We start from the raw sequence: 26,744 nt of genomic DNA on the forward strand, positions 1-26,744 counted from the left end.
ATTGACAGCCAGGAGGAGATGGCATACAGGTATACACTATATACAGGGGAGATGACATACAGGTATATACTATATACAGGGGAGATGACATACAGGTATATACTATATACAGGGGATATGACATACAGGTATATACTATATACAGGGGGGATAACATACAGGCATATACTGATGGAAAAATGAGAGGTGTCAGATGAAAATGAGAGGTGTGAGATGAAAATGAGAGGTGTAAGGTGAAAATGAAGAGGTGTGAGTGCAAAAGGAGAGGAGTGAGGGGAAAATAGTGGAGTGATTGGAAAAAGACAGGTGTGAGGTCAAAATGACAGGTGTTAGGGGGGGGACATGAGAGAAGTGAGGGGAGAAAATGAGAGGAGTGAGGGTAAAATTGAGAGGAGTGAGGGTAAAATGAGAGGAGTGAGGGGAAAACGAGAGAAGTGAGGGGGAAAATGAGAGACGTGAGGTGCTATAACTAACCACAGTTAGTTACTATGCCTGGGCAACTCCGGGCTCTTCAGCTAGTATAATAATTTAACATAGCTAAATATGATAGGAAAAAGAAGGGAAAAGGGAAGGGGTCGTGACAATTTGTGATTTTTCCAATATCCTGCAATTTTAATTTTAGTAGCTATGAGAATGTGCGCAATCACTGCCGTGAACTCGTACGGGATTAAATCCAGGCCAATGGCCAGAAGCGCCTGCTCTTCCCAGTTTTCATTGGGATGCTACTAATTTGAGACACCAGATGGGAGATTGCGTCCCAGAGCTGCTCCACTTTATGGCACTTCCACCAAACATGTAACATATCTACGTTGGCTTCTCCGCACCTCCAGCACACATCTGGGGAGCTGCGGTAGATCTTAGACAATCTGTATGGTGTGAAGTACCACCTGTACAGCTGCTTTCTGGCGTTCTCCAGGTGAATAGTGCATTTAGAGTGTGTCCCTATCATTGAGAAGGACATCCGCCATTGTCCTGGGGTGATCCAACATTGCAGATCAGTCTCCCATTTGTGGAGATACGAGTCCAGAGAGGGGAACGTCTCCTCCAGCATATGGTTGTAGCTTACGGACATCGCTCTCATCTATTGCGCCGGAGCGAGGAGCATTGTATATAGTTTGGAGAGTTGTGAAAATATATCTTTTTTTCTCTGTAGAAAATGTCTTATTTGTAAATATTCATAATGATCTTTATGTGGAAGGAGATATTTCTCTCTGATCCAGGGCCGGCGTTAGGGGCAGGCAGACTAGGCAACTGCCTAGGGCCCCTGCTGCCCTAGGGGACCCCAGCCAGTGGTGGACATATTGCTGATGGCACTGCTACAGGGCCCAGAGGTGGAGGGGGGCCCCTGCATGCAGGCCCGATATCATGCAGGATCGGGCCCCTCTCACTCTGTCCTGTAATCATGGAACACCGGGTGCCGGGGAGAGAGCGGGCGCGAAATGCAGGGGATCAAAAAGGGGGCATGTCATGCAGGGAGAGACGCTGGCCAATGAACGCTTTCCTCACTAGATGGAGGAGAGCGCTCACTGGCTGCCGTCTGTCCCCCTGCATGGCGCGTCCCAATGGTGAGTACTCGCCTACAGTCAGGGGCCCCGCAGCACAGCACATAGAGACAGCAGTGGAGGAACAGCAGGACTTACAGTGTGTCTTCTGCTCCCTCCACTGTTCTATTCAGAGCAGGCTCAGCATCTCCGTCCTCACTGTGAAGAGATGGGGAGGAGCTCACTGCACGGGACAGCACAGCAGCACCAGGGGGCTGATATCAGTGATGTCTGTGTCCCATCCCCCACAGTGGGTTCTGCAGCCCTCTCCAGCTGAGCTATGTGACCTCATCCAAGGGCTCACCTGATAGCACAGATTGATTGATATGTGTGTACGTATATGCTTGTATGTGTATGTATGTATGTGTGCATCTGTGTGTATCTATGTGTATGTTTCTGTGTATGTATGTACGGTATATGTGTGTATGTATGGTATATTTGTATGGCTGTGTGTGTATGCATGTACAGTATATGTATGTTTATGTGCATGTACATACAGTATATGTGTGTATATGTGTGTGGTATGTTTATACTATATGTGTATATACTGTATGTGTGTATGTATGGCACGTGTATGTATCTGTATGTATGTATGTACGGTATACAGTATGTGTGTGTATGCACGGTATATGTATGTACGGTGTGTGTATGTATGTACGGTATACTGTATGTATTTGTGTGTATGTATGGTATGTGTATACAATATGTGTATATAACTATGTGTGTATTATTATTATTATATATATATATAGCAACATTAATTCCATGGTGCTGTAAATGAGAAGGGGTTACATACAGGGTTATAAATATTTACAGTAATCAAGTTTACAGTGACAGACTGGTACAGAGGGGAGAGGACCCTGTCTTTGCGGACTTACATTCTATGGGATAGTGGGGAAGAGACAGAAGGTCGGAGGTGCAGCAGCTCTGGCGGTGGCGAGGCGGCAGAATGGTTATTGTAGGCTTTCTTGAAGAGATGGGTTTTCAGGTTCCGTCTGAAGGATCCGAGGGTGGTGGATAGTCAGACGTGTTGAGGCATGGAATTCCAGAGGATGGGGGATATTCAGGAGAAATCTTGGAGGCGGTTCTATGTACAGTATGTGTATCTGTATGTATGTACGGTATATGTGTGTATGTATGTAAGGTATATGTGTCTGTATGTACGGTATATGTATGTACAGTATGTGTGTGACTGTACGGTATATGCATGTGTGTATGTACGGTATGTGTATCTGTGTGTATGTATGGTATATGTATGTTTTTCATATACTGTATTTGTAGGTGTATCTGTGTGTATGTAGTGTATGTATTTACGGTATATGCGTGTATGTTTGTACAGTATATGTAGAGCAGATACCAGACATATCGTGGTTATGTAATCTATATATGTAATTGTCTAAGGGGTACTTCCGTCTGTTTGTCTGTAACTTCCGTAACGGAAATCCCGCGTCGCTGATTGGTCGCGGCCAGCCGGGCGCGACCAATCAGCAACAAGCTTAGTCTGGCCGCGAATTGGCCCCTCCCTACTCCCCTCCAGTCAGTGCCAGTGTGTCCCCCCATCCCGGACCAACTTTTTACTATTGATGCTGCCTATGCAGCATCAATAGTAAAAAGATTTAATGTTAAAAAGAAGAAAAAAAGAATAAAAAATTGTGCTATTCTCACCTTCCGACATCCACCGATGCGCGCGATGCTGCCGCCAGCTTCCGTTCCCAGTGATGCATTGCGTAATTTTGCAATGCATCACTGGGAACGGAAGCTGGCGGCAGCATCGCGCGCATCGGTGGATGTCGGAAGGTGAGAATAGCACAATTTTTTATTCTTTTTTGCAGCATCGCGCACATCGGGACAGCTTCGGTGGACGCCGGAGGGTGAGTATATAACTATTTTTTTTTTTTTAACAGGGATATGGTGCCCACACTGCTATATACTATGTGGGCTGTGTTATATGCTGCCTTGCAGCTATATACTATGTGGGCAGTGTTTTATACTGCGTGGGCTGTGTTATATAGTACGTGGGCTGTGCTATATATTATGTGGGCTGTTATATATTACGTGGGCTGTTATATATTTCGTGGGCTGTGTTATATACTGCCTTGTTGCTATATACTACGTGGGCAGTGTTATATACTGCGTGGGCTATGTTATATATTACGTGGGCTGTGTTATATACTACGTGGATGCTATATACTACGTGGCTGTCTGTGTTACGTGGGCTGTGCTTTATACTTTGTGGCTGCTATATACTATGTGGCTGTGCTATATACTACGTGGCTGTCTGTGTTATATACTACATGGCCTGTGTTATACACTACGTAGCTGTGTAATATACTACGTGGCTGTGTAATATACTACGTGGCTGTGCTATATACTATGTGGCTGTGCTAAGCGCGACGTACATACATACATACATACATACATACATATTCTAGAATACCCGATGCGTTAGAATCGGGCCACCATCTAGTATCACATAACAACGAGGAGGCGCTTTGCACACTTGCTGTCATGTGCCAACTAGAGTGTCAGCCTTGTCTGTAGTGTTCTATTCATTGACAGAGGACACTAGTTGCCACTTGGCTGCAAGTCTGACTGCACTGGAACCAGCAGAAATGAATGCGAAAGGATAATAGATATATATAGATATATACAGTGGGGCAAAAAAGTATTTAGTCAGTCAGCAATAGTGCAAGTTCCACCACTTAAAAAGATGAGAGGCGTCTGTAATTTACATCATAGGTAGACCTCAACTATGGGAGACAAACTGAGTAAAAAAAAATCCAGAAAATCACATTGTCTGTTTTTTTAACATTTAATTTGCATATTATGGTGGAAAATAAGTATTTGGTCAGAAACAAACAATCAAGATTTCTGGCTCTCACAGACCTGTAACTTCTTCTTTAAGAGTCTCCTCTTTCCTCCACTCATTACCTGTAGTAATGGCACCTGTTTAAACTTGTTATCAGTATAAAAAGACACCTGTGCACACCCTCAAACAGTCTGACTCCAAACTCCACTATGGTGAAGACCAAAGAGCTGTCAAAGGACACCAGAAACAAAATTGTAGTCCTGCACCAGGCTGGGAAGACTGAATCTGCAATAGCCAACCAGCTTGGAGTGAAGAAATCAACAGTGGGAGCAATAATTAGAAAATAGAAGACATACAAGACCACTGATAATCTCCCTCGATCTGGGGCTCCATGCAAAATCCCACCCCGTGGGGTCAGAATGATCACAAGAACGGTGAGCAAAAATCCCAGAACCACGCGGGGGGACCTAGTGAATGAACTGCAGAGAGCTGGGACCAATGTAACAAGGCCTACCATAAGTAACACACTACGCCACCATGGACTCAGATCCTGCAGTGCCAGACGTGTCCCACTGCTTAAGCCAGTACATGTCCGGGCCCGTCTGAAGTTTGCTAGAGAGCATTTTGATGATCCAGAGGAGTTTTGGGAGAATGTCCTATGGTCTGATGAAACCAAACTGGAACTGTTTGGTAGAAACACAACTTGTCGTGTTTGGAGGAAAAAGAATACTGAGTTGCATCCATCAAACACCATACCTACTGTAAAGCATGGTGGTGGAAACATCATGCTTTGGGGCTGTTTCTCTGCAAAGGGGCCAGGACGACTGATCCGGGTACATGAAAGAATGAATGGGGCCATGTATCGTGAGATTTTGAGTGCAAACCTCCTTCCATCAGCAAGGGCATTGAAGATGAAACGTGGCTGGGTCTTTCAACATGACAATGATCCAAAGCACACCGCCAGGGCAACAAAGGAGTGGCTTCGTAAGAAGCATTTCAAGGTCCTGGAGTGGCCTAGCCAGTCTCCAGATCTCAGCCCTATAGAAAACCTTTGGAGGGAGTTGAAAGTCCGTGTTGCCAAGCGAAAAGCCAAAAACATCACTGCTCTAGAGGAGATCTGCATGGAGGAATGGGCCAACATATCAACAACAGTGTGTGGCAACCTTGTGAAGACTTACAGAAAACGTTTGACCTCTGTCATTGCCAACAAAGGATATTTTACAAAGTATTGAGATGAAATTTTGTTTCTGACCAAATACTTATTTTCCACCATAATATGCAAATTAAATGTTAAAAAACAGACAATGTGATTTTCTGGATTTTTTTTTCTTAGTTTGTCTCCCATAGTTGAGGTCTACCTACGATGTAAATTACAGACGCCTCTCATCTTTTTAAGTGGTGGAACTTGCACTATTGCTGACTGACTAAATACTTTTTTGCCCCACTGTGTGTATAATATATATATATATATATATATATATATTAGCTGAAGAGCCCGGCGTTGCCTGGGCATAGTAAATATCTGTGGTTAGTTATAGCACCTCACTTCTCTTATTTTCCCATCACGCCTCTCATTCCCCCTAACACTTGTCATTTCGACCTCACATCTGTCATTTTCTGATCACTCCACTATTTTCCCTCACTCCTCTCATTTTGCACTCACACCTTTTCATTTTCACCTCCGTATATACATGTTTGCCATCTCCCTTATATATAGTATACACCTGTATGTCATCTCCTGTATATAGTATATACCTGCTGTGTGTCATGTCCCCTGTATATAGTATATACCTGTATGTCATCTCCTATATATAGTATATACCTGTATGTCATCTCCTGTATATAGTATATACCTGTGTGTCATCTCACCTATATATAGTATATATCTGTGTGTCATCTCCTCCTGTATATAGTATATACCTGTATGTCATCTCCTCCTGTATATAGTATATACCTGTGTGTCATCTCTCCTGTATATAGTATATATCTGTGTGTCATCTCCTCCTGTATATAGTATATAACTGTGTGTCATCTCCCCTGTAAATAGTATATACCTGTGTCATCTCCTCCTGTATATAGTATATATCTGTATGTCATCTCCTCCTGTATTAGACCTCGTTCACACGTTATTTGGTCAGTATTTTTACCTCAGTATTTGTAAGCTAAATTGGCAGCCTGATAAATCCCCAGCCAACAGTAAGCCCACCCCCTGGCAGTATATATTAGCTCACACATACACATAATAGACTGGTCATGTGACTGACAGCTGCCGTATTTCCTATATGGTACATTTGTTGCTCTTGTTTGTCTGCTTATTAATCAGATTTTTATTTAAGGATAATACCAGACTTGTGTATGTTTTAGGGCGAGTTTCGTGTGTCAAGTTGTGTGTGTTGAGTTGCGTGTGGCGATATGCATGTAGCGACTTTTGTGAGATGAGTTTTGTGTGGCGACATGCATGTAGCTACTTTTTGTGTGTCGAGTTGCATGTGACAGGTTAGTGTAGCAAGTTGTATGCAGCAAGCTTTGCGCGTGGCGAGTTTTGCACGTGGCGAGTTTTGTGTGGTGCCTTTTGAGTATGTGCAAGTTTTGTGTGAGGCAACTTTTGCATGTGTTGCAACTTTTGTGCATGTGGCATTTTTTCCGCGTGTGGTGAGTTTTCCATGAGGTGAGTTTTGCACGTGTGGCGAGTTTTGCATGTGGAGAGTTTTGCGCGTGGAGAGTTTTGAGCGGCGACTTTTGTGTTTCGACTTTTATGTGGCGAGGTTGGTGTATGTGTGGTGAAATGTGCGCTGAGGGTGGTATATGTGTTCGAGCACGTGGTAGTGTGTGGCGCATTTTGTGTGTGTGTTCATATCCCCGTGGTGGTGTGGTGATTATCCCATGTCGGGGCCCCACCTTAGCAACTGTACAGTATATACTCTTTGGCGCCATCGCTGTCATTCTTTAAGTCCCCCTTGTTCACATCTGGCAGCTGTTAATTTGCCTCCAACACTTTTCCTTTCATTTTTTCCCCATTATGCAGATAGGGGCAAAATTGTTTGGTGAATTGGAAAGCGCGGGGTTAAAATTTCACCTCACAACATAGCTTTGACGCTCTCGGGGTCCAGACGTGTGACTGTGCAAAATTTTGTGCCTGTAACTGCGACGGTTCAGATGCCAATCCCGGACATACACACATATACACACATTCAGCTTTATATATTAGATATATCTATATCTATCTATCTATCTCCATCTCAGTGAAAAAATCTAAATATATATTTTTTATAGCTGAGGGGGCCCTGTGATTGCTAAGTATGCCCTGCTTGCAGGGCAGTAATAATGAGGGCATTCTGACTTGTTTCTCGGAGCCCGAGGCTCCAGGGTCCCATTGCCAGATTGCAATCATCAAAAGCAGCGTACCGGGCAGGGAGGGGGCCCAGACACAGTTCTTGAACAGGGGCCCCAAGCTATTAGTGTCTGCTCCTGCCCCCAGCCAGTGGTGTGTCGCTAATAGCGGCACACCATGCAGCTGCTATGGGGCCCCTGAGTCAGGCCCTATTGCCTGCCCGGTGTCAGTGAAGCTGCAGCGGAGCAGTGGGTGACTGGAGGCAAGAGTTGGCTGCTGTGGCTAGTGCCTGTACCCGCTGTTACAGAAAAATTCATATTCACTGCTCCCCACGCCCATAGTCCCTCCCACCGCTATGCACTGAAGCCGGCTCACAGAGATGGGTGGGACTATAGGAGTGGAGAGCAGTTAATATTCATTTCACTTTAATAGCGGGCACAAGTAATTGGATTGGTTATGCCGGAACAAAAATCATTGTTCTCACCAGCACATCGCCCAGTGAAAACTGCAGATATGCTGCTAAGATGATTTATTTACTAGTGATCATTCTGTCCCCATCATTATTCCTCAGCCAGTGTAAAGAGGCTGGAAACAAGTGGCGAATGACTTTAATATTGTTGATCACACTCGTTTAGTGGCCTGACATCAGCGCATGTAGCTACAACCAAAATGTTTCTGTGTGATGTGCAATATGTTAGTATTTGGGGCCCCATTTTAAACTTTTGCCTAGGGCCCTACTTTGCCTAAAACCGGCCCTGCTCTGATCATAGAGAAGGATAACAATATTCCTTCCTTGTACATGTCCCCAACCAATAGGACTCCCAGGGCAGCGCAATGTGAGGATTCACAAAGTCTGCAGTCACATAAAGGGACTGCAGACTTGTAGCTTGAGGCCGGACAACCCCTTTAAGTTCTGCAGCATCTGTGCACTGTGCTATGTTGTCCTGCAGTAACGTTGACACAGAAATGTGTAGTGCACACTGCTGCAGCTTCTGAAGAACCTCTTATTTCAAAGAGCGTGTGAACTTCATGACAGTCAGTCACTGCTTGCAAGAGGAAAAAGAACTGACTGCAAAAGTGATCTGTGACAGACTGCTTCTACAGAGAGAGATAAATAGTGTCTATGTACGCCACTCACCTCTGTAGGAAAGAGAAATGCAGAGCATGATACATAATATCACCTTACAGGGGTATTCCCATCTCCAAGATCCTATCCCAACATGTAGTAGGTGTAATAATAATAATATTAGCAACTAACTTCAGGTAGAAATTTAGTATAGTTCTTCTGATTAGCTAGATTCCACCCCCTGGCCCCTCCACCAGCAACCCTGACTACAAATAAAGTAACTTGAGACACAAACACTGCTGAGTACATAATAAATATAGCAGGGGCCCTAAAAAGCCCCCGTTCCGTACAGATGTGATTTTCGCCAAAAAAGCATTGCTACACCAAAATGCCTCACAAAAAAAATTATATGAACAACTGGATATTACCAACAACGACATACTTGAGGAATACCTAGAGTTTCAAAATTCTAACTAAAGTAATTTAGCAGATAATAGCAAAAAAGTAAGCACCGGGGGCCTAAAATCCCCCCGACACGTATTCTAGGGTTAAGAAATACATTGGGAACTTTTATCATCAAAAAGTGCAGCATTAATGTTATAGAAATAAGTGTTGTAGAAAAGTCCGGAGAAAGGGGTTTATGGACGAGATTTGAAGCTGTGACGTATATGACAGCTCTAAATAATCGCATCATGTCGGCTGATCACCCTGCACTCGGTAGAAGATGGCGCGGACAATAATTTATCCAGTGATACTTTTTATGCAATTTACTCCACATTTTACTTAGTAAATTAAAACTCTCACATTATTGATCACTAGAGTGGAAAATTATACTTTCACAGATTTGCTCACGACTATTAACCGCTTAATGACCAGAGCTGGAAGACAATGGTGTAGCTTTGGGCTTGTGTGTCCAAAATCTCCAACAAAGTCCACATCTATCACAGGTCATTGATAGTATTGGTCTTCTTATGGGGGCAAAGGTGTTGTTTGGGCCCCCTTAGGCTCAAGAGTCAGAATGTGTCTGTGATTCTTCTAGCAGCCGTTCTGGTGCAGGGCTGTATATGCTATAAGGCACTAACAGTCCAGTGCCTAGGGCGGCAATTGGAGGGACAGCATCAGTCACAGCTAATAGGAACAATACATTATTATCTTAAACACCCTCCCCAACTTTTTGCCTCATTAATGCTTTTCGCGATAGGCAGGGCCGGCTCCAGGTTTTGTGGTCCCCGGGTGAAAGAGTCTCAGTGGGCCCCTTTAACACATACCACAATGTATAGACAGCAGATAAATATAGGTATAGTACAATGCCAAAGATTTCACTTACATTACATGAGTGATATCAGTTGCTCAGAAAGCGGACAGTATAGTCCTCCATACAGTATAACGAGCACCACATAGTGCTCCGTACAGAATAATGTGTCCCATATAATGCTCTATACAGAATAATGGACCTTGTATATTGCTCCATACATAATGAGCACCATATAAGGGTCCATACAGAATAATGGGGCTCATATAATGGTCCATACATAATAAGCCCCATACAGTTATATGAAAAAGTTTGGGCACCCCTATTAATCTTAAGCTTAATGCTTTATAAAAATTGTTTTTTTTTGCAACAGCTATTTCAGTTTCATATATCTAATAACTGTTGGACACAGTAATGTTTCTGCCTTGAAATGAGGTTTATTGTACTAACAGAAAATATGCACCTGTCAAATTTTGTTTGAATGCAGATTGCACAAGTATGGGCACCCTTATCATTTTCTTGTTTTAAATACTCCTACCTACTTTTTACTGACTTACTAAAGCACTTTTTTTGGTTTTGTAACCTCATTGAGCTTTGAACTTCACAGCCAGGTGTATGCAATCATGAGAAAAGCTACTTAAAGTGGCCACTTGCAAGTTGTTCTCCTGTTTGAATCTCCTCTGAAGAGTGGCATCATGGGCTCCTCAAAACAACTGTCAAATGATCTGAGAACAAAGATTATTCAACATAGTTGTTCAGGGGAAGGATACAAAAAGCTGTCTCAGAGATTTAACCTGTCAATTTCCACTGTGAGGAACATAGTAAGGAAATGGAAGAACACAGGTACAGTTCTTGTTAAGGCCAGAAGTGGCAGGCCAAGAAAAACATCAGAAAGGCAGAGAAGAAGAATGGTGAGATCAGTCAAGGACAATCCTCAGACCACCTCCAGAGAGCTGCAGCATCAACTTGCATCGGTCAACTATACAACGCACTTTGCACAAGGAGAAGCTGTATGGGAGAGTGATGCGAAAGAAGCCATTTCTGCAAGCACGCCACAAACAGAGTCGGCTGTGGTATGCAAAAGCACATTTGGAGAAGCCAATTTATTTTTGGAAGAAGGTCCTGTGGACTGATGAAACCAAGATTGAGTTGTTTGGTCATACAAAAAGGCGTTATGCATGGCGGCAAAAAAAACACAGCATTCCAAGAAAAACACTTGCTACCCACAGTAAAATTTGGTGGAGGTTCCATCATGCTTTGGGGCTGTGTGGCCAATGCCGGCACCGGGAATCTTGTTAAAGCTGAGGGACGCATGGATTCCTCTCAGTATCAGCAGATTCTTGACAATGTTCATGAATCAGTGACAAAGTTGAAGTTACGCAGGGGATGGATCTTTCAGCAAGACAATGATCCAAAACAGCGCTCCAAATCTACTCAGGCATTCATGCAGAGGAACAATTACACTGTTCTGGAATGGCCATCCCAGTCCCCAGACCTGAATATCATTGAACAGCTGTGGGATCATTTGAAGAGGGCTGTCCATGCTCGGCGACCATCAAACTTAACTGAACTGGAATTGTTTTGTAAAGAGGAATGGTCAAAAATACCTTCATCCAGGAACTCATTAAAAGCTACAGGAAGGGACTAGAGGCTGTTATTTTTGCAAAGGAGGATCTACAAAATATTAATGTCACTTTTCTGGTGAGGTGCCCATACTTATGCACCTGTCAAATTTTGTTTGAATGCAGATTGCACATTTTCTGTTAGTACAATAAACCTCATTTCAAGGCAGAAACATTACTGTGTCCAACAGTTATTAGATATATGAAACTGAAATAGCTGTTGCAAAAAAAAACAATTTTTATAAAACATTAAGCTTAAGATTAATAGGGGTGCCCAAACTTTTTCATATAACTGTATATTGCTCTATACATAATGTTCCCTATACATTGCTCCATACAGTATATGATGGGCCCCATATAATGCTCCATACAGCATGAGCCTATATAATGCTCCATACATAATAAGCCCCATATATTGCTCCACACACTGTGAGCTCCATACATAATGAGCCCCATATAGTATATGATGGGCCCCATATAATGCTTCATACAGAATAGGTTCCATACACTGGGTACAGAAAGTATTCAGACCCCTTTAAATTATTCACTCTGTTTCATTGCAGCCATTTGGTAAATTCAAAAAAGTTAATTTTTTTTCTCATTAATGTACACTCTGCACCCCATCTTGACTGAAAAAAACCCAGATATGTAGTAATTTTTGCAAATGTATTAAAAAGAAAAACTGAAATATCACATGGTCATAAGTATTCAGACCCTTTGCTCCGTATTGAGTAGAAGCACCTTTTGAGCTAGTACAGCCATGAGTCTTTTTGGGAATGATGCAACAAGTTTTTCACACCTGGATTAGGGGATCCTCTGCCATTCTTCCTTGCAGATCCTCTCCAGTTCCGTCAAGTTCGATGGTGAACGTTGGTGGTCAGCCATTTTCAGGTTACAGAGTTGTTCTGAAGCCACTCCTTTGTTATTTTAGCTGTGTGCTTAGGGTCATAGACTTGGCCGAAGGTTCACCTTCCAACAAGAGAGGTCCAGAGCACTCTGGAAGAGGTTTTCATCCAGGATATCTCTGTACTTGGCCGCATTCATGTTTCCATCAATGACATCCAGTCGTCCTGTTCTTGCAGCTTACAAACATCCCCATAGCATGATACTGCCACCACCATGTTTCACTGTAGGGATTGGGCAGGTGATGAGCAGTGCCTGGTTTTCTCCACACATACCGCTTAGAATTATCACCAAAAAGGTCTTTCTTCGTCTCATCAGACCAGAGAATCTTATTTCTCATAGTCTGGGAGTCCTTCATGTGTTTTTTTTTTTTTTAGCAAACTATGTGAGCTTTCATATGTCTTGACTGAGGAGAGGCTTACGTTGGGCCACTCTGCCATAAAGGCCCGACTGGTGGAGGGTTGCAGTGATAGTTGACTTTGTGGAACTTTCTCCCATCTCCCTACTGCATATCTGGAGCTCAGCCACAGTGATCTTGAGGTTCTTCTTTACTTCTCTCACAAAGGCTCTTCTCTCCCACCATTGCTCAGTTTGACTAGATGGCCAGGTCTAGGAAGACTTCTGGTGGTCCCAAACTTCTTCCATTTAAGGATTATGGAGGCCACTGTACTCTTAGGAACCTTTAGTATTGCAGAAATTCTGTTGTAACCTTGGCCAGATCTGTGCCTTGCCGCAATTCTGTCTCTGAGCGCCTTGGCCAGTTCCTTTGACCTCATGATTCTCATTTGGTATGGCATGCACTGTGAGCTGTGAGGTCTTATATAGACAGGTGTGTGCCTTTCCAAATCAAGTCCTATCAGTTTCATTAAACACAGCTGGACTCCAATGAAGAGTAGAACCATCTCAGGTCTCTTTCACACGTCAGTGTGTCCGGTTCGTGTGGTGACAGTTTTCACAGTACCGGAGACACTGACACACGTAGACCCATTCAAATGAATGGGTCTCTGCTAGTGATAAGAGTATACTCGTTACTCAAGATTTCCCCGAGCATGCTTCGGTGGTCTCTGAATATTTTGGCATGCTCGGAAATTTAGTTTATGTCGACGCAGCTGCATGACTTGCTGCTGCTAGACAGCTTGAATACATGTGGGGGTTGCCTGTTTGTTAGGGGATCCCCGCATGTATTCAAGCTGTCTAGCAGCCGCAAATCATGCAGCTGCATCGACAAACAATCTCCGAGCATGACAAAATACTCAGAGACCACCCAAGCATGCTCGGGGAAATCTCGGGTAACGAGTATACTCGCTCATCACTAGCAGAGACCCATTCATTTGAATGGGTCTACGTGTGTCAGTGTCTCTGGTACGTGTGAAAACTGTCACCACACGAACAGGACACACTGAGGTGTGAAAGAGGCCTGAGATGGTTCTGCTCTTCATTGGAGTCCAGCTGTGTTTAATTAAACTGATAATACTTGATTTGGAAAGGCGCTGAAATACTTGGAGACCACCCGAGCATGCTCGGGAAATCTCGAGTAACAAGTAGAATCGCTCATCACTAGTCTGTGCACATACAGTGCCTTGCGAAAGTATTCGGCTCCCTGGAACTTTTCAATCTTTTCCCACATATCATGCTTCAAACAAACACAATTGTGAAGATGAACTAAATTTATTGGTTAGTTAAAATTTTTATGGAAATTCAAAAACTGAAAAGTGGGGCGTGCAATATTATTCGGCCCCTTTAACTTAATACTTTGTTGCGCCACCCTTTGCTGCGATTACAGCTGCAAGTCGCTTGGGGTATGTCTCGATCAGTTTTATACATCGAGAGACTGAAATTCTTGCCCATTCTTCCTTGGCAAACATCTCGAGCTCAGTGAGGTTTGATGGAGATCGTTTGTGAACAGCAGTTTTCAGCTCTCCACAGATTCTCAATTGGATTGAGGTCTGGACTTTGACTTGGCCATTCTAACACCTGGATACGTTTATTTGTGAACCATTCCATTGCAGATTTTGCTTTATGTTTGGGATCATTGTCTTGTCGGAAGACAAATCTCCATCCCAGTCTCAGGTCTTTTGCAGACTCCAACAGGTTTTCTTCCAAGAATGGTCCTGTATTTGGCTCCATCCATCTTCCCATCAATTTTAACCATCTTCCCTGTCCCTGCTGAAAAAAAGCAGGCCCAAACCATGATGCTGCCACCACGTTTGACAGTGGGGATGGTGTGTTCAGGGTGATGAGCTGTGTTGCCTTTACGCCAAACATATTGTTTGGCATTGTTGCCAAAAAGTTCGATTTTGGTTTCATCTGACCAGAGCACCTTCTTCCACATGTTTGGTGTGTTTCCCAGGTGGCTTGTTGCAAACTTTAAACAACACTTTTTATGGATATCTTTGAGAAATGGCTTTCTTCTTGCCACTCTTCCAAAATGGGCAGATTAGTGCAGTGAACGACTGATTGTTGTCCTATGGACAGACTGTCCCACCTCAGCTGTAGATCTCTGCAGTTCATCCAGTGATCATGGGCCTCTTGGCTGCATCTCTGATCAGTCTTCTCCTTGTTTGAGATGAAAGTTTAGAGGGACGGCCAAGTCTTGGTAGATTTGCAGTGGTATGATACTCCTTCCATTTCAATTGGATCGATTGCACAGTGCTCCTTTGGATGTTTAAAATTTTGGAAATCATTTTGTGTCCAAATCCGGCTTTAAACCTCTCCACAACAGTATCACGGACCCGCCTGTTGTGTTCCTCGGTCTTTATGATGTGCTCTGTGTTTCAAATAGAACCCTAAGGGTATGTGTCCACGTTCAGGATTGCATCAGGATTTGGTCAGGATTTTCCATCAGTATTTGTAAGCCAAAACCAGGAGTGGGTGATAAATGCAGAAGTGGTGCATGTGTTTCTATTATACTTTTCCTCTAATTGTTCCACTCCTGGTTTTGGCTTACAAATACTGATGGAAAATCCTGACCAAATCCTGATGCAATCCTGAACGTGGAGACATACCCTAAGACTATCACAGAGCAGGTGCATTTATACGGAGACTTGATTACACACAGGTGGATTATGTTTATCATCATTAGGCATTTAGGACAACATTGAATCATTCAGAGATCCACAATGAACTTCTGGAGTGAGTTTGCTGCACTGAAAGTAAAGGGGCCGAATAATATTGCACACCCCACTTTTCAGTTTTTGAATTTCCCAAAAAAATTTAATATACCAATAAATTTCACAATTGTGTTCCACTTCTTGTCGCTTCTTCACCAAAAATTTACATTTGGTATATTTATGTTTGAAGCATGATATGTGGGAAAAGGTTGAAATGTTCCAGGGAGCCGAATACTTTCGCAAGGCACGGTGTCTGTGTTTTTTCAAGGACCGTGTCCGAGTGACCCCCACGTAGATACAGTGGGGCAAAAAAGTATTTAGTCAGTCAGCAATAGTGCAAGTTCCACCACTTAAAAAGATGAGAGGCGTCTGTAATTTACATCATAGGTAGACCTCAACTATGGGAGACAAACTGAGAAAAAAAAAATCCAGAAAATCACATTGTCTGTTTTTTTAACATTTTATTTGCATATTATGGTGGAAAATAAGTATTTGGTCAGAAACAAAATTTCATCTCAATACTTTGTAATATATCCTTTGTTGGCAATGACAGAGGTCAAACGTTTTCTGTAAGTCTTCACAAGGTTGCCACACACTGTTGTTGGTATGTTGGCCCATTCCTCCATGCAGATCTCCTCTAGAGCAGTGATGTTTTTGGCTTTTCGCTTGGCAACACGGACTTTCAACTCCCTCCAAAGGTTTTCTATAGGGTTGAGATCTGGAGACTGGCTAGGCCACTCCAGGACCTTGAAATGCTTCTTACGAAGCCACTCCTTCGTTGCCCTGGCGGTGTGCTTTGGATCATTGTCATGTTGAAAGACCCAGCCACGTTTCATCTTCAATGCCCTTGCTGATGGAAGGAGGTTTGCACTCAAAATCTCACGATACATGGCCCCATTCATTCTTTCATGTACCCGGATCAGTCGTCCTGGCCCCTTTGCAGAGAAACAGCCCCAAAGCATGATGTTTCCACCACCATGCTTTACAGTAGGTATGGTGTTTGATGGATGCAACTCAGTATTCTTTTTCCTCCAAACACGACAAGTTGTGTTTCTACCAAACAGTTCCAGTTTGGTTTCATCAGACCATAGGACATTCTCCCAAAACTCCTCTGGATCATCCAAATGCTCTCTAGCAAACTTCAGACGGGCCCGGACATGTACTGGCTTAAGCAGTGGGACACGTCTGGCACTGCAGGATCTGAGTCCATGGTGGCGTAGTGTGTTACTTATGGTAGGCCTTGTTACATTGGTCCCAGCTCTCTGCAGTTCATTCACTAGGTCCCCCCGCGTGGTTCTGGGATTTTTGCTCACCGTTCTTGTGATCATTCTGACCCCACGGGGTGGGATTTTGCGTGGAGCCCCAGATCGAGGGAGATTATCAGTGGTCTTGTATGTCTTCCATTTTTTAACTTTTGCTCCCACTGTTGATTTCTTCACTCCAAGCTGGTTGGCTATTGCAGATTCAGTCTTCCCAGCCTGGTGCAGGACTACAATTTTGTTTCTGGTGTCCTTTGACAGCTCTTTGGTCTTCACCATAGTGGAGTTTGGAGTCAGACTGTTTGAGGGTGTGCACAGGTGTCTTTTTATACTGATAACAAGTTTAAACAGGTGCCATTACTACAGGTAATGACTGGAGGAAAGAGGAGACTCTTAAAGAAGAAGTTACAGGTCTGTGAGAGGCAGAAATCTTGTTTCTGACCAAATACTTATTTTCCACCAGAATATGCAAATAAAATGTTTAAAAAAAACAGACAAAGTGATTTTCTGGATTTTTTTTTTCTCAGTTTGTCTCCCATAGTTGAGGTCTACCTATGATGTAAATTACAGACGCCTCTCATCTTTAAGTGGTGGAACTTGCACTATTGCTGACTGACTAAATACTTTTTTGCCCCACTGTATGTCTGTTTTTGTGCAGCTGCAGGGATCACACGGACCCATTCAAGTCAGTAGGTCCGTGTAAACACGTACCGCACATGGATGCTGTCCGTGTGATGAATCAGTATCACACAGACTGCTGCTGGGGAAGAAGCACTACAGTAAGCGCTGTTCCCCGGCAGCTGGTGCTGAAGCTAGCTCTCATCATTCCCCCTGCTCTGCCAGCGATGTGTCTGAGTGATGTCCGAATGATGACAGCAGGTGGGGGCTTTTGGGACTCTTACCCCATCATCAGACACCTGCTGCCGCTGATAACAGTGACCAGGGCTGGCACTAGGAATTTTGGGGCCCCATACTGGCAAAATTTTCAGAGCCCCTTGAAACTCCGCCCAAGCTCCACCCTAGCCACACCTCCACCCCTCAAACCTTCCACAGTCCCACCACCCTCTCTTGGAAAAACTCCTCTTCTGCACCACATCCTCACTAATCACACATTAAGAGTTCCCATCACCAGATCACACAAGCCAGCAGTGGTGGCCGCGGCTTCAGGACAATGGCTGCGTGATGCCGTGTGTGCGCAGATGGATATCGCGGCGGCCATTTTCCTGAAGCAGAGTTCGCATCTCGGCTTCAGGAAAATGGCCGCCGCGATCTTAGTCTGCCCACGCGCGGCATCCCGCGGCCATTTTCCTGAAGCCGCGGCCAGCAGAGCGCCGCTTCTGCGCACGCGCGGCCAAAGGATGGCCGCACCCACCGATCACCAATGAAATACCGAACATCGCGCTCTTTTCACTCCCCTGGCAGAGGATTCGGGACCTTGGGCATGCGCACACCACTACGCCACTAACGGAAAACTAAGCAAAATCTGGGGGAAGACACCATGCCCTTTTGACCAGACCAGCCTGATTGACAGGCGAAAACGACTACTTTGGTAACGTATTTCGGCAGCATAGGTGGGGAATCGGGGTCCACAAAATACACTATTGCAATGCACAGCTCAGGCCCTATTTAACAGTATTTTTATCTCATACCGAAAAAACGGGGTGACAGGTTCCCTTTAAACATTTGTTAAAATAAATATACACCTAAATTGTATTAATTTAGGTATATTTTTATTTATTTTACAAATTTTAAAATGACCAATAGTATCACATACAAAGGATAAATACCACCACTCCATGATCGAATGACATATTACCACCACATGGTGACCAATAATACCGTATACAAGGAATAAATACCACCACACCATGACCAAACCACATATTACCACCACTTAGTGACCGAATACTACAATACTGATCATTAATTAAAAAAAAAAAAAAAAAACACCACAATACTAATGTCATTATACACAGGAGATCTGTACTTAGTATACAATGTCCTTGTACAGGTAATACCGTGATCACCGGTGACATTATACACAGTAGCTCTGTATATAGTGTTTAGTGCACAGGTAATACAGTGATCACCAGTGACATTATACAGAGGAGCTATGTATATAGTGTATAGTGTCAGTGTACAGGTAATACAGGGATCACCATTGACATACACACAAACGCTGTCTATAGCATTCAGGTAATAAAGTGATCACCAGTGACATACACAAGAGCTCTGTATATAGTATACAGTATATTGTGTAAGTGTAGAGGTAACACACTGACTCACCTGTGACGTCTCCAGGTGAAGTCCTTCATCTTTACTTTTCTTCATCCAATTCAGACCACCATCACTTATTCCAGCCAGGACTTGTCTCTGAAGAAAATAAGTTATCTAGAGCACATTCCCCAATTTTTTCCCAACCTCTACACTACGCCAGATGAAGAAAAAAAGCGACCGTGTCACCTTGTACAGCAACAGGACCTCTCCTCCCCCACACTGAAGACAGTATCCTCAAAAAGAATATCCTTTAATTAGCCCCATAGTAATAATTTCCCACATTCAAGACCCCATGTGTCCACCCATTCTGCCTCATGTTTCTACATATTGCCCCCCATAGTCATCCATAATAGTATAATGCATCCCATAGTCATATATAGTAGTATAATGCACCCCCATAATGTATAATATGCCCCATACCGCGGCTTTACAAAAAAATTAAAACGTTTCTCCTTATCTGGCCAAGATCCAACAGTGTCCTCCACTCGCTGCATCTGTGATGACGACCTTCGTTCCAGCGTATTACAGTGATGTCATACACTGGTGACATGCCCGCTGACATCAGCTGCCGGCTTATGATTGGCTGGTGGCTGTTAACTGTTGCCGTGTGGGAGGAATCTCCCACACGGCAACAAATTTTAACTGCTCCTGCATCTGAGGATGAATGGGCAGTTAGAGCCAGCAGAATCCTGCCACTGGGGCCCGGTGAGCAGAGGAGAGGTGGCCTGCTGCAGGCAGTAGGTTTGGGGAGAAGGATACTTCTATTATAAAGTCTTCAGGAATATTAGGACTAATTAAGGTATAGAAAAGAATTGTCCAGCTGAAGAAAGTGTAAGACCGGGGTCACACGAGTGAGGATTCTCTCATGCGGGAGAATCGGCTCAATTATGCTGACACTCAGCTCAAACTCTCATCCGAGTGTCATCTGATTCTCTTGCAAGAGATAATCAGAGCACAATGAGAAGACCGGGAGATTAATTTCTCCATCTTCTCCACTGTCTGAGGCCGTGGATGTCGGACTGCACTTTTACACACATCCATAGATTTCAGTGGGTGCGTGTGACCCTAATTCTAGAGACACTCACAGCATGCTGCAGATTATTTTTCCACAGACCAATTTGGTCTGTAGGAAAAAATAAATAAATAAAAATCACAGATGTGCGCTGCCCCATAGTCTATACATCACATAGCACTCAGCCGTATTCTAGGCTAGCGTGAGCGACGACTAAGGGTATGTTGCCACGTTCAGTAAACGCTGTGGATTGGATGCTGCATAGAGCCGCAGCGTCCAATCTGCAGCATCCAGACGTTACAGTATAGTGGATTTAAAGAAATCCCGTCTCCACTATGCGTGTACAGATGCCCACGGCTTCCCTGCGTATACGCACGTGTGGTGTGTCTTTATAGACTCCAGCATGTCTATTTATCTTGTGGAGACGATTAGTCTCCGCAAGATAAATATCACAGTCTAATGTATAGGGTACAGTGATTCCACTCGGTTCAGTGAACACATCCGGAATCACCGCGTGTACAAAAGCCGGCAGAGCGGACATGTGCTGCGTCCAAAGCGCTGCCTAATCCTGAACGTGGAAACATACTCTGAGGCTAAGTGCACACGTTGCAGAATTGCCGTGGAAATTCTGCAACTCCTGCCGCGGGTATATCGCATGCGGAATTGGCATGCATATTCCTGCTAAAAACTAGCGTTTTGCAAGCATAATTAGCTTGCAGAATGCTAGCGTTTTCCAAGCGATCTGTAGCATTGCTTGGAAAACTGATTGACAGGTTGACAAGTGTGACCAACCTTTTTACTATTGATGCTGCCTATGTAGTATCAATAGTAAAAGATAGAATGTTAAAAATAATAATAATAATAATAATAATAATAATAATAAAAAAAAAAAAAAGTTATTCTCACCTTCTGAAGGCAGCCGATCTCAGCGGCTTCCGTTCCTATAGATGCTTTGTGTGCAGGACCTGCGATGACGTCACGGTCATGTGACAGGGACGTCATTGCAGGTCCTTCACACAAAGTATCCATGGGAACGGAAGCGGCCGCGTGCACTGCTGAGAGGTGGGAAGACTCCGGGGCCATCAGAAGGTGAGTATATCACTATTTTTTATTTTAATTCTTTTTTTTTTTTTTTAACAATTATATGGTGCCCAGTCCGTGGAGGAGAATCTCCTCTCCTCCACCCTGGGTACCAACCGCACATGATCTGCTTACTTCCCGCATGGTGGGCATAGTCCCATGTGGGAAGTAAGCGGATCAATGCATTCCTAGGTGTGCGGAATCCCCGCGATTCGGCAAATTTAATGAACATGCTGCGTTTTTTTTTTTTTTTTTTTCCAGGAATGCGATTCCGCTCAGGAATACAACACAGCATGTGCACAAAAAATGCGGATTGCAATATATATAAAACATCCTTTTCAAGGCCGATCTGTGCTTTGCAATAGATTGGGAAGGGGGTTCCAAGTAACCGAAAGCCCCATTATCAGATCAGCTAGTGGTTCCTAGGATCTTTCCACCGGGGTCTGCTAAAATAGATGATGCCTATAAACCAGTAAAAGGCTATGTGCACACGTTGCAGAATGGGGTGCAGAATTTTTTGCACAAAATCCGCATCTCCTGGCAGGTGCAGATTTTCTGCGGTTTTTACCACTGTGGATTTCTATAATGGAGGGGTGCAGAAACGCTGCAGATCCACACAAAAGTAGTGACATGCACTTCTTTTAAATCTGCAGCGTTTCCGTGCGGATTTTTCCGCCGAGCTTTTTTTCTTCCCCACACCAATTTACATTGTACTGTAAATCACAGAGTGGATCTGCAGCGTTTCTGCGCGGAAAAAATCCGCTGCGGATCTGCACTAAATCCGCATCGTGTGCACATAGCCAAAAAGGTTCAGGTCTACAATAATGGTCTAAACACAATATTATACAGAACAACATTTATACATAAAAAACACATGAACCATGATACAAAAGGTAAAACAGCAGAACTTTTCACAATGTAAGGCGCAACAGGGTTACAATAAGCAATGCAAAGTCATCTATAGTATTTCCTACCAATTTGCAAGTCGGTGCAAAAAACGGGACTGTAACAACGGGGCCTGTGATCACACCGATAACTGGTCAGAGTTTGTAATTTTGAGCTGAGATTGGAACGAACAGTGGCTGACCAAGGGCATGCTTCTGATGTAGCATATGTGAGCAAGACCCAGAGGCGACCATGTTTTTTAGTTTGTCCCCACCACAAAAAAAAAAAAAAATTCAGTGTTTCATGGCACCAGCAAAGTGAATTCTGAAATCTCAAGCTGTTTTTGCTCTCCTTTTTTACTGCTTCAAATCTGCAGTATGTCAATTATTTCAGCATTTTTCACAAATTTAGATGAGTGGAGGAAAAAAATAAAAATAAATTTATGCAGTGTTTTTCCTGCCAACAAGTATTTTCAGCTGATTTTTCGGCATGAAAGAGCCATGCACATGCGGTTAGTTACCGTGATGGAAATTTATCAAAAACATGTGTAATCCACATGTCTATCAATAAAGTTGTATCACCGCTAAATACCAGGAAGTGTCAAAATCAAAAGCCGCTTTATTTAAAGAGCAGCCGTAGCTTTAGTTTTTATTTCCTAAATCAATAATACCAATAAAAAGAAGCAGCTTTGTAATATATCTCGCCAGAAAGATCGGCTTCTTTCTCCGTCAGGACTGATAGATCATTTGTAAAATTCGATTCCCGGTTAAAATGTGTATTCAGTGAAGACAGATTGTGACATTACTGAGACAGATCAGTTTTCTTGATAAGATTCTGTGTAGAGGAGGGAGCAGCTTTGCCTTTCGCTTCTCCATCATCTTCTACACACATTCTTATAAAGATAACTAACCTCCTGTCTCAGTAATGGCACAATCTGTCTTCACTGAATACACATTTTACCCGGGAATCGAGAATTTTAAAAAAGAAAAGAGAAAGAGAAAAATATATTACAAAGCGAGTTTATTTGTACTATTGATTTAGGAAATAAAGAGCAGCTGTCATTTTAGTTTTCAGTTTTTAAGACATGACAGACAAAAAAAAAAAAAAAAAAAGACAGTGTTAAGGCCAAGTTCACACTTGCGTGTGGCAGGTCTGCGTATGGTTGTGTAGTTCCTCCCTTAAGCTCTGCCTACTTCTGCATGCGTCCTGCGTACCCATCTTTAAACATTGGGTATGCAGAGACATGCGTTCTATGCAGATGCGACGTTTTGACGTGACCACCAACCGCACGGGAACGCAACTTTTTGCCTTCCCGTGCGGTTGGCGGACACATCAAAACGTCGCATCCAACACATGCCCCTGCGTACCCAGTGTTAAAGATAGGTACGCAGGACGCATGCAGAAGTAGGCAGAGCTCCAGTGAGGAACCACGCAGCCATACGCAGAGCTGCCACACGCAAGTGTGAACTCGGCCTAAGAAAAAAAAAAAAACCCAATATACATAACAGGTGCAGAGATACAGCATCGAAAACCTCACCCACTCATGTAAAATAACACTATTAACCTGCAGATAATAACGTTCACACACCATGCAGCACCGAGAGGTAAGAAGTTAACTTAATTCCCCCTGCAGCCTCAGTCACAGGGGCGTTGTCTGCCCTTTTTCAGTCACCGCTATGTGCATAGAGCGCGGCGGCTGCCAGTCAGTGGCAGGGGCGCAATTACTGCCACCACTCTCTTTTTTTGAGATTTCCACCTTAACACCCCATAAAATAAACATAATGCACAGCAATGTCAAAAGCAGATTGCTGTGCACATGTTCCCTCGGCGTTTTACAGCTTTAGGGTTCGGAAACCTTGAAGTGTTAAGAAGTGGTGACATGCTCATTCTAAGTATATGTATTCTAAGCATTCAGATGTGGGATGCGCATTCTTGACAGTAGAGAGCGGTGATGCCGGGTTTTTTTGGCAGCGTCTTTCACTCTACACCAGCGTTTCCCAAACTCCAGTCCTCACCGCCCCCCACAGGTCACGTTTTCACGATTTCCATGGTATTGCACAGGTGATGGAAGCTTCATAAAGGCATCAGGAATTCTCACCTGAGCAACACTATGGAAATCCTGAAAACCCGACCTGTGGGGTTCTGTGAGGACGGGAATCTGGGAAACACTGGTATAAAGTAAGACGCTGCCACAAGAAATACCGTATAACCGCAGTGGAAGCCACTTCAGAAAAACTGCTGCTGTTTTCCTCTAGCTGATCTGGTTGGGAAAACTCTGGTTGCGCTGGCGTCTCAAAGATGCAGTGTGCACACAGCCTTAGACTTCAGGTGGGAAGAATAAAGATACAAATGAGTAAAAGGTTTACAGGAATTCTTGTTCAGTGAATGAATTTTTTTTTAATGAATGCTTAAACCAAATCTTGGTATTTAGCATTTTCTTAAAGGAACACTCGGAGTATAACCAACACTGTGCTTTGGCTAAATCAGTTCCTAAGGGGCAGCGGGTGACTTGGGGGATTTATTACCATAACCAGCATCATGCACCGGTGTCTCAGGTCCTAGGTTTGGGGCACAGGCCAGCAGACCACAGGTGAGACAAGTTACAAGCTCTTGCTTTTCCTGTACAAGAACCAAATCCAAACTGCAAGAGATCGACAGATAAAGCGGTAATTGGTCCAAAGTGTCCCACGAGTCCAGTATGCACAGTCATAGGAATATAAACTTATAGGAGGAACTGTACATTTGTGAGTTTCTGGCTAAACATGCCCTGGTCGGTGGCACGTGGAGGGCAGCCATTAATGGGCCGATATGCACTGAGAGTGTTTCCTTCACGGCCATTAGGAAATCTGAATCTCCAGTAGTACAGACATCACAGGAAACAGACAAGGATTAGTGTGTTGTGCAGATGAGAGTTCAGCCATAGAGACAGGATCAAGAAGTGCAACTCAGTCTGAGGAAGAAGTTCATTTTTTGGTTGCACTTTTGGGAATAACTTCATTAAGGGCACTGTTTTTTCGGAAGATGTAGGCATTGGCACAGGCTTCTGTGCCCTCTAGTTCTCCCAATTGCTCAATTCCAGATATGCAGGGGTCGTGGTCCTTCAATATGTCTGGCAATCTGTGAGATTTGTGCTCCAGGCGGCTTGAGCGTCTGACAGGGGTGAGAAATTTGTAATTCTTGTAGCCAGAATCTCCCTCATTCATCCGTAGTTTCTTCATTCTGGACAAAACAATATAAGCGGTCAGGCATTAGAAGCTGGCAATATAGAGAGATAGAATATATAACCAAAATCTGTTGTGTAAATGGTGGCAATAATGAACGAGCATCGCGGCTTTCAGTGAGGCTGCCGTACTTCAGATTATACAGTCATTTTAACATGGATCTTCAATGCAAGTACACCCGCCTCATCATGTCTTCGAGATCCATATACCAATGTATGCAGTTGTACTGTGAAATTAACTTACAGGTACTGCAACTATGGACCAGAATCGGTCACCCAAATTTATCTCCATGGGTGTTAGATGCTCACAACACAACTCATCAGGGGTGGACAAACTACACAAGCACCAGATGCCCTTCGTCATGTTTTATGCAGCTTTTACCATAAAAAAAAAACCACAAAAAAACAAAACAAAACACAATCTGAATAAATGAAGTGTTGTGCCATCTCGTCTGCAATCATTCCTAAATTTTAGTAAGACTTCCTTCTAAGTGTGGGAACACATGACCGATACCTGTGGATAGTAGCTAATGGATGTAAAAAAAGAAGACATGGCCAACTTTTTACAAGACAGAACATGGAGCCTTGGGATGGCAAATAAGCTGCAGAGGGAACCCGGCTTCCAGGATTACTCCGGCCGATCACCTGCATGTGTCGCGGCCGTGTGACAGGCACGACATGCATGAAACCAGAGTTCATCTCTACTCGAGATGCCTGGAAGCAGAAGGCTTTGTTGGGAGCAGCTAAACCTTTCCCCAGCAGGCGGTGAAATGCATTGTTACAATACAAGGTGGCCATTCCAATGTAACACATGGACATTTAGAGAGAGGGCGGACATTTATTAGTGGCTCATTGCGTATATACACTGCTCAAAAAAAATAAAATAAAAATTATATTCCAATTGTAAATCTTTATTCATTACATAGTGGAATGTGTTGAGAACAATAAAACCTAGAAATGATCAACCTAAATCACAACTAATATCCAGTGGAGGTCTAGAATCGGAATGATGCTCAAAATCAAAGTGGAAAATGAAGTGACAGGCTGATCCAACTTCAGTGGAAATGACCCAAGACAAGGAAATGATTCTCAGTAGTGTGTGTGTGTGGCCTCCAGGTGCCTGTATGACCTCCCTACAACGCCTGGACATGCTCCTGATGAGGCGGCAGATGGTCTCCTGAGGAATCTCCTCCCAGACCTGGACTAAAGCATCTGTCAACTCCAGGACAGTCGGTGGTGCAATGTGATGTTGGTGGATGGTGCGAGTCATGATGTCCCAGATATGTTCAGTCGAATTCAGGTCTGGGGAACGGGCGGGCCAGTCCATAGCTTCAATGCCTTCTTCTTGCAGGAACTGCTGACACACTCCAGCCACAT

General features: G+C 43.7%; 1 protein-coding gene across 4 annotated transcripts in view; it reads right to left on the reverse strand.

Moving 5' to 3' along the window:
* Window positions 1-26,744, reverse strand: part of LOC143817060 (serine/threonine-protein kinase Nek3-like) — an 852,762-nt gene that overhangs the window by 807,239 nt on the left and 18,779 nt on the right. For 3 of the 4 annotated variants that reach the window (XM_077298140.1, XM_077298143.1, XM_077298141.1), the window contains one exon: window positions 22,110-25,366. The exons of the other annotated variant lie outside the window; for it this stretch is intronic. In XM_077298140.1, the coding sequence (XP_077154255.1) occupies window positions 25,111-25,366 (256 nt within the window). In that variant the 3' untranslated portion in view covers window positions 22,110-25,110. Of the gene's footprint in view, window positions 1-22,109; window positions 25,367-26,744 lie in introns of those variants that run through there. 4 annotated transcript variants of the gene reach the window in all.

Source organism: Ranitomeya variabilis, chromosome 3 (assembly GCF_051348905.1).
Source record: "Ranitomeya variabilis isolate aRanVar5 chromosome 3, aRanVar5.hap1, whole genome shotgun sequence".
Classification (NCBI taxonomy): Eukaryota; Metazoa; Chordata; class Amphibia; order Anura; family Dendrobatidae; genus Ranitomeya; species Ranitomeya variabilis.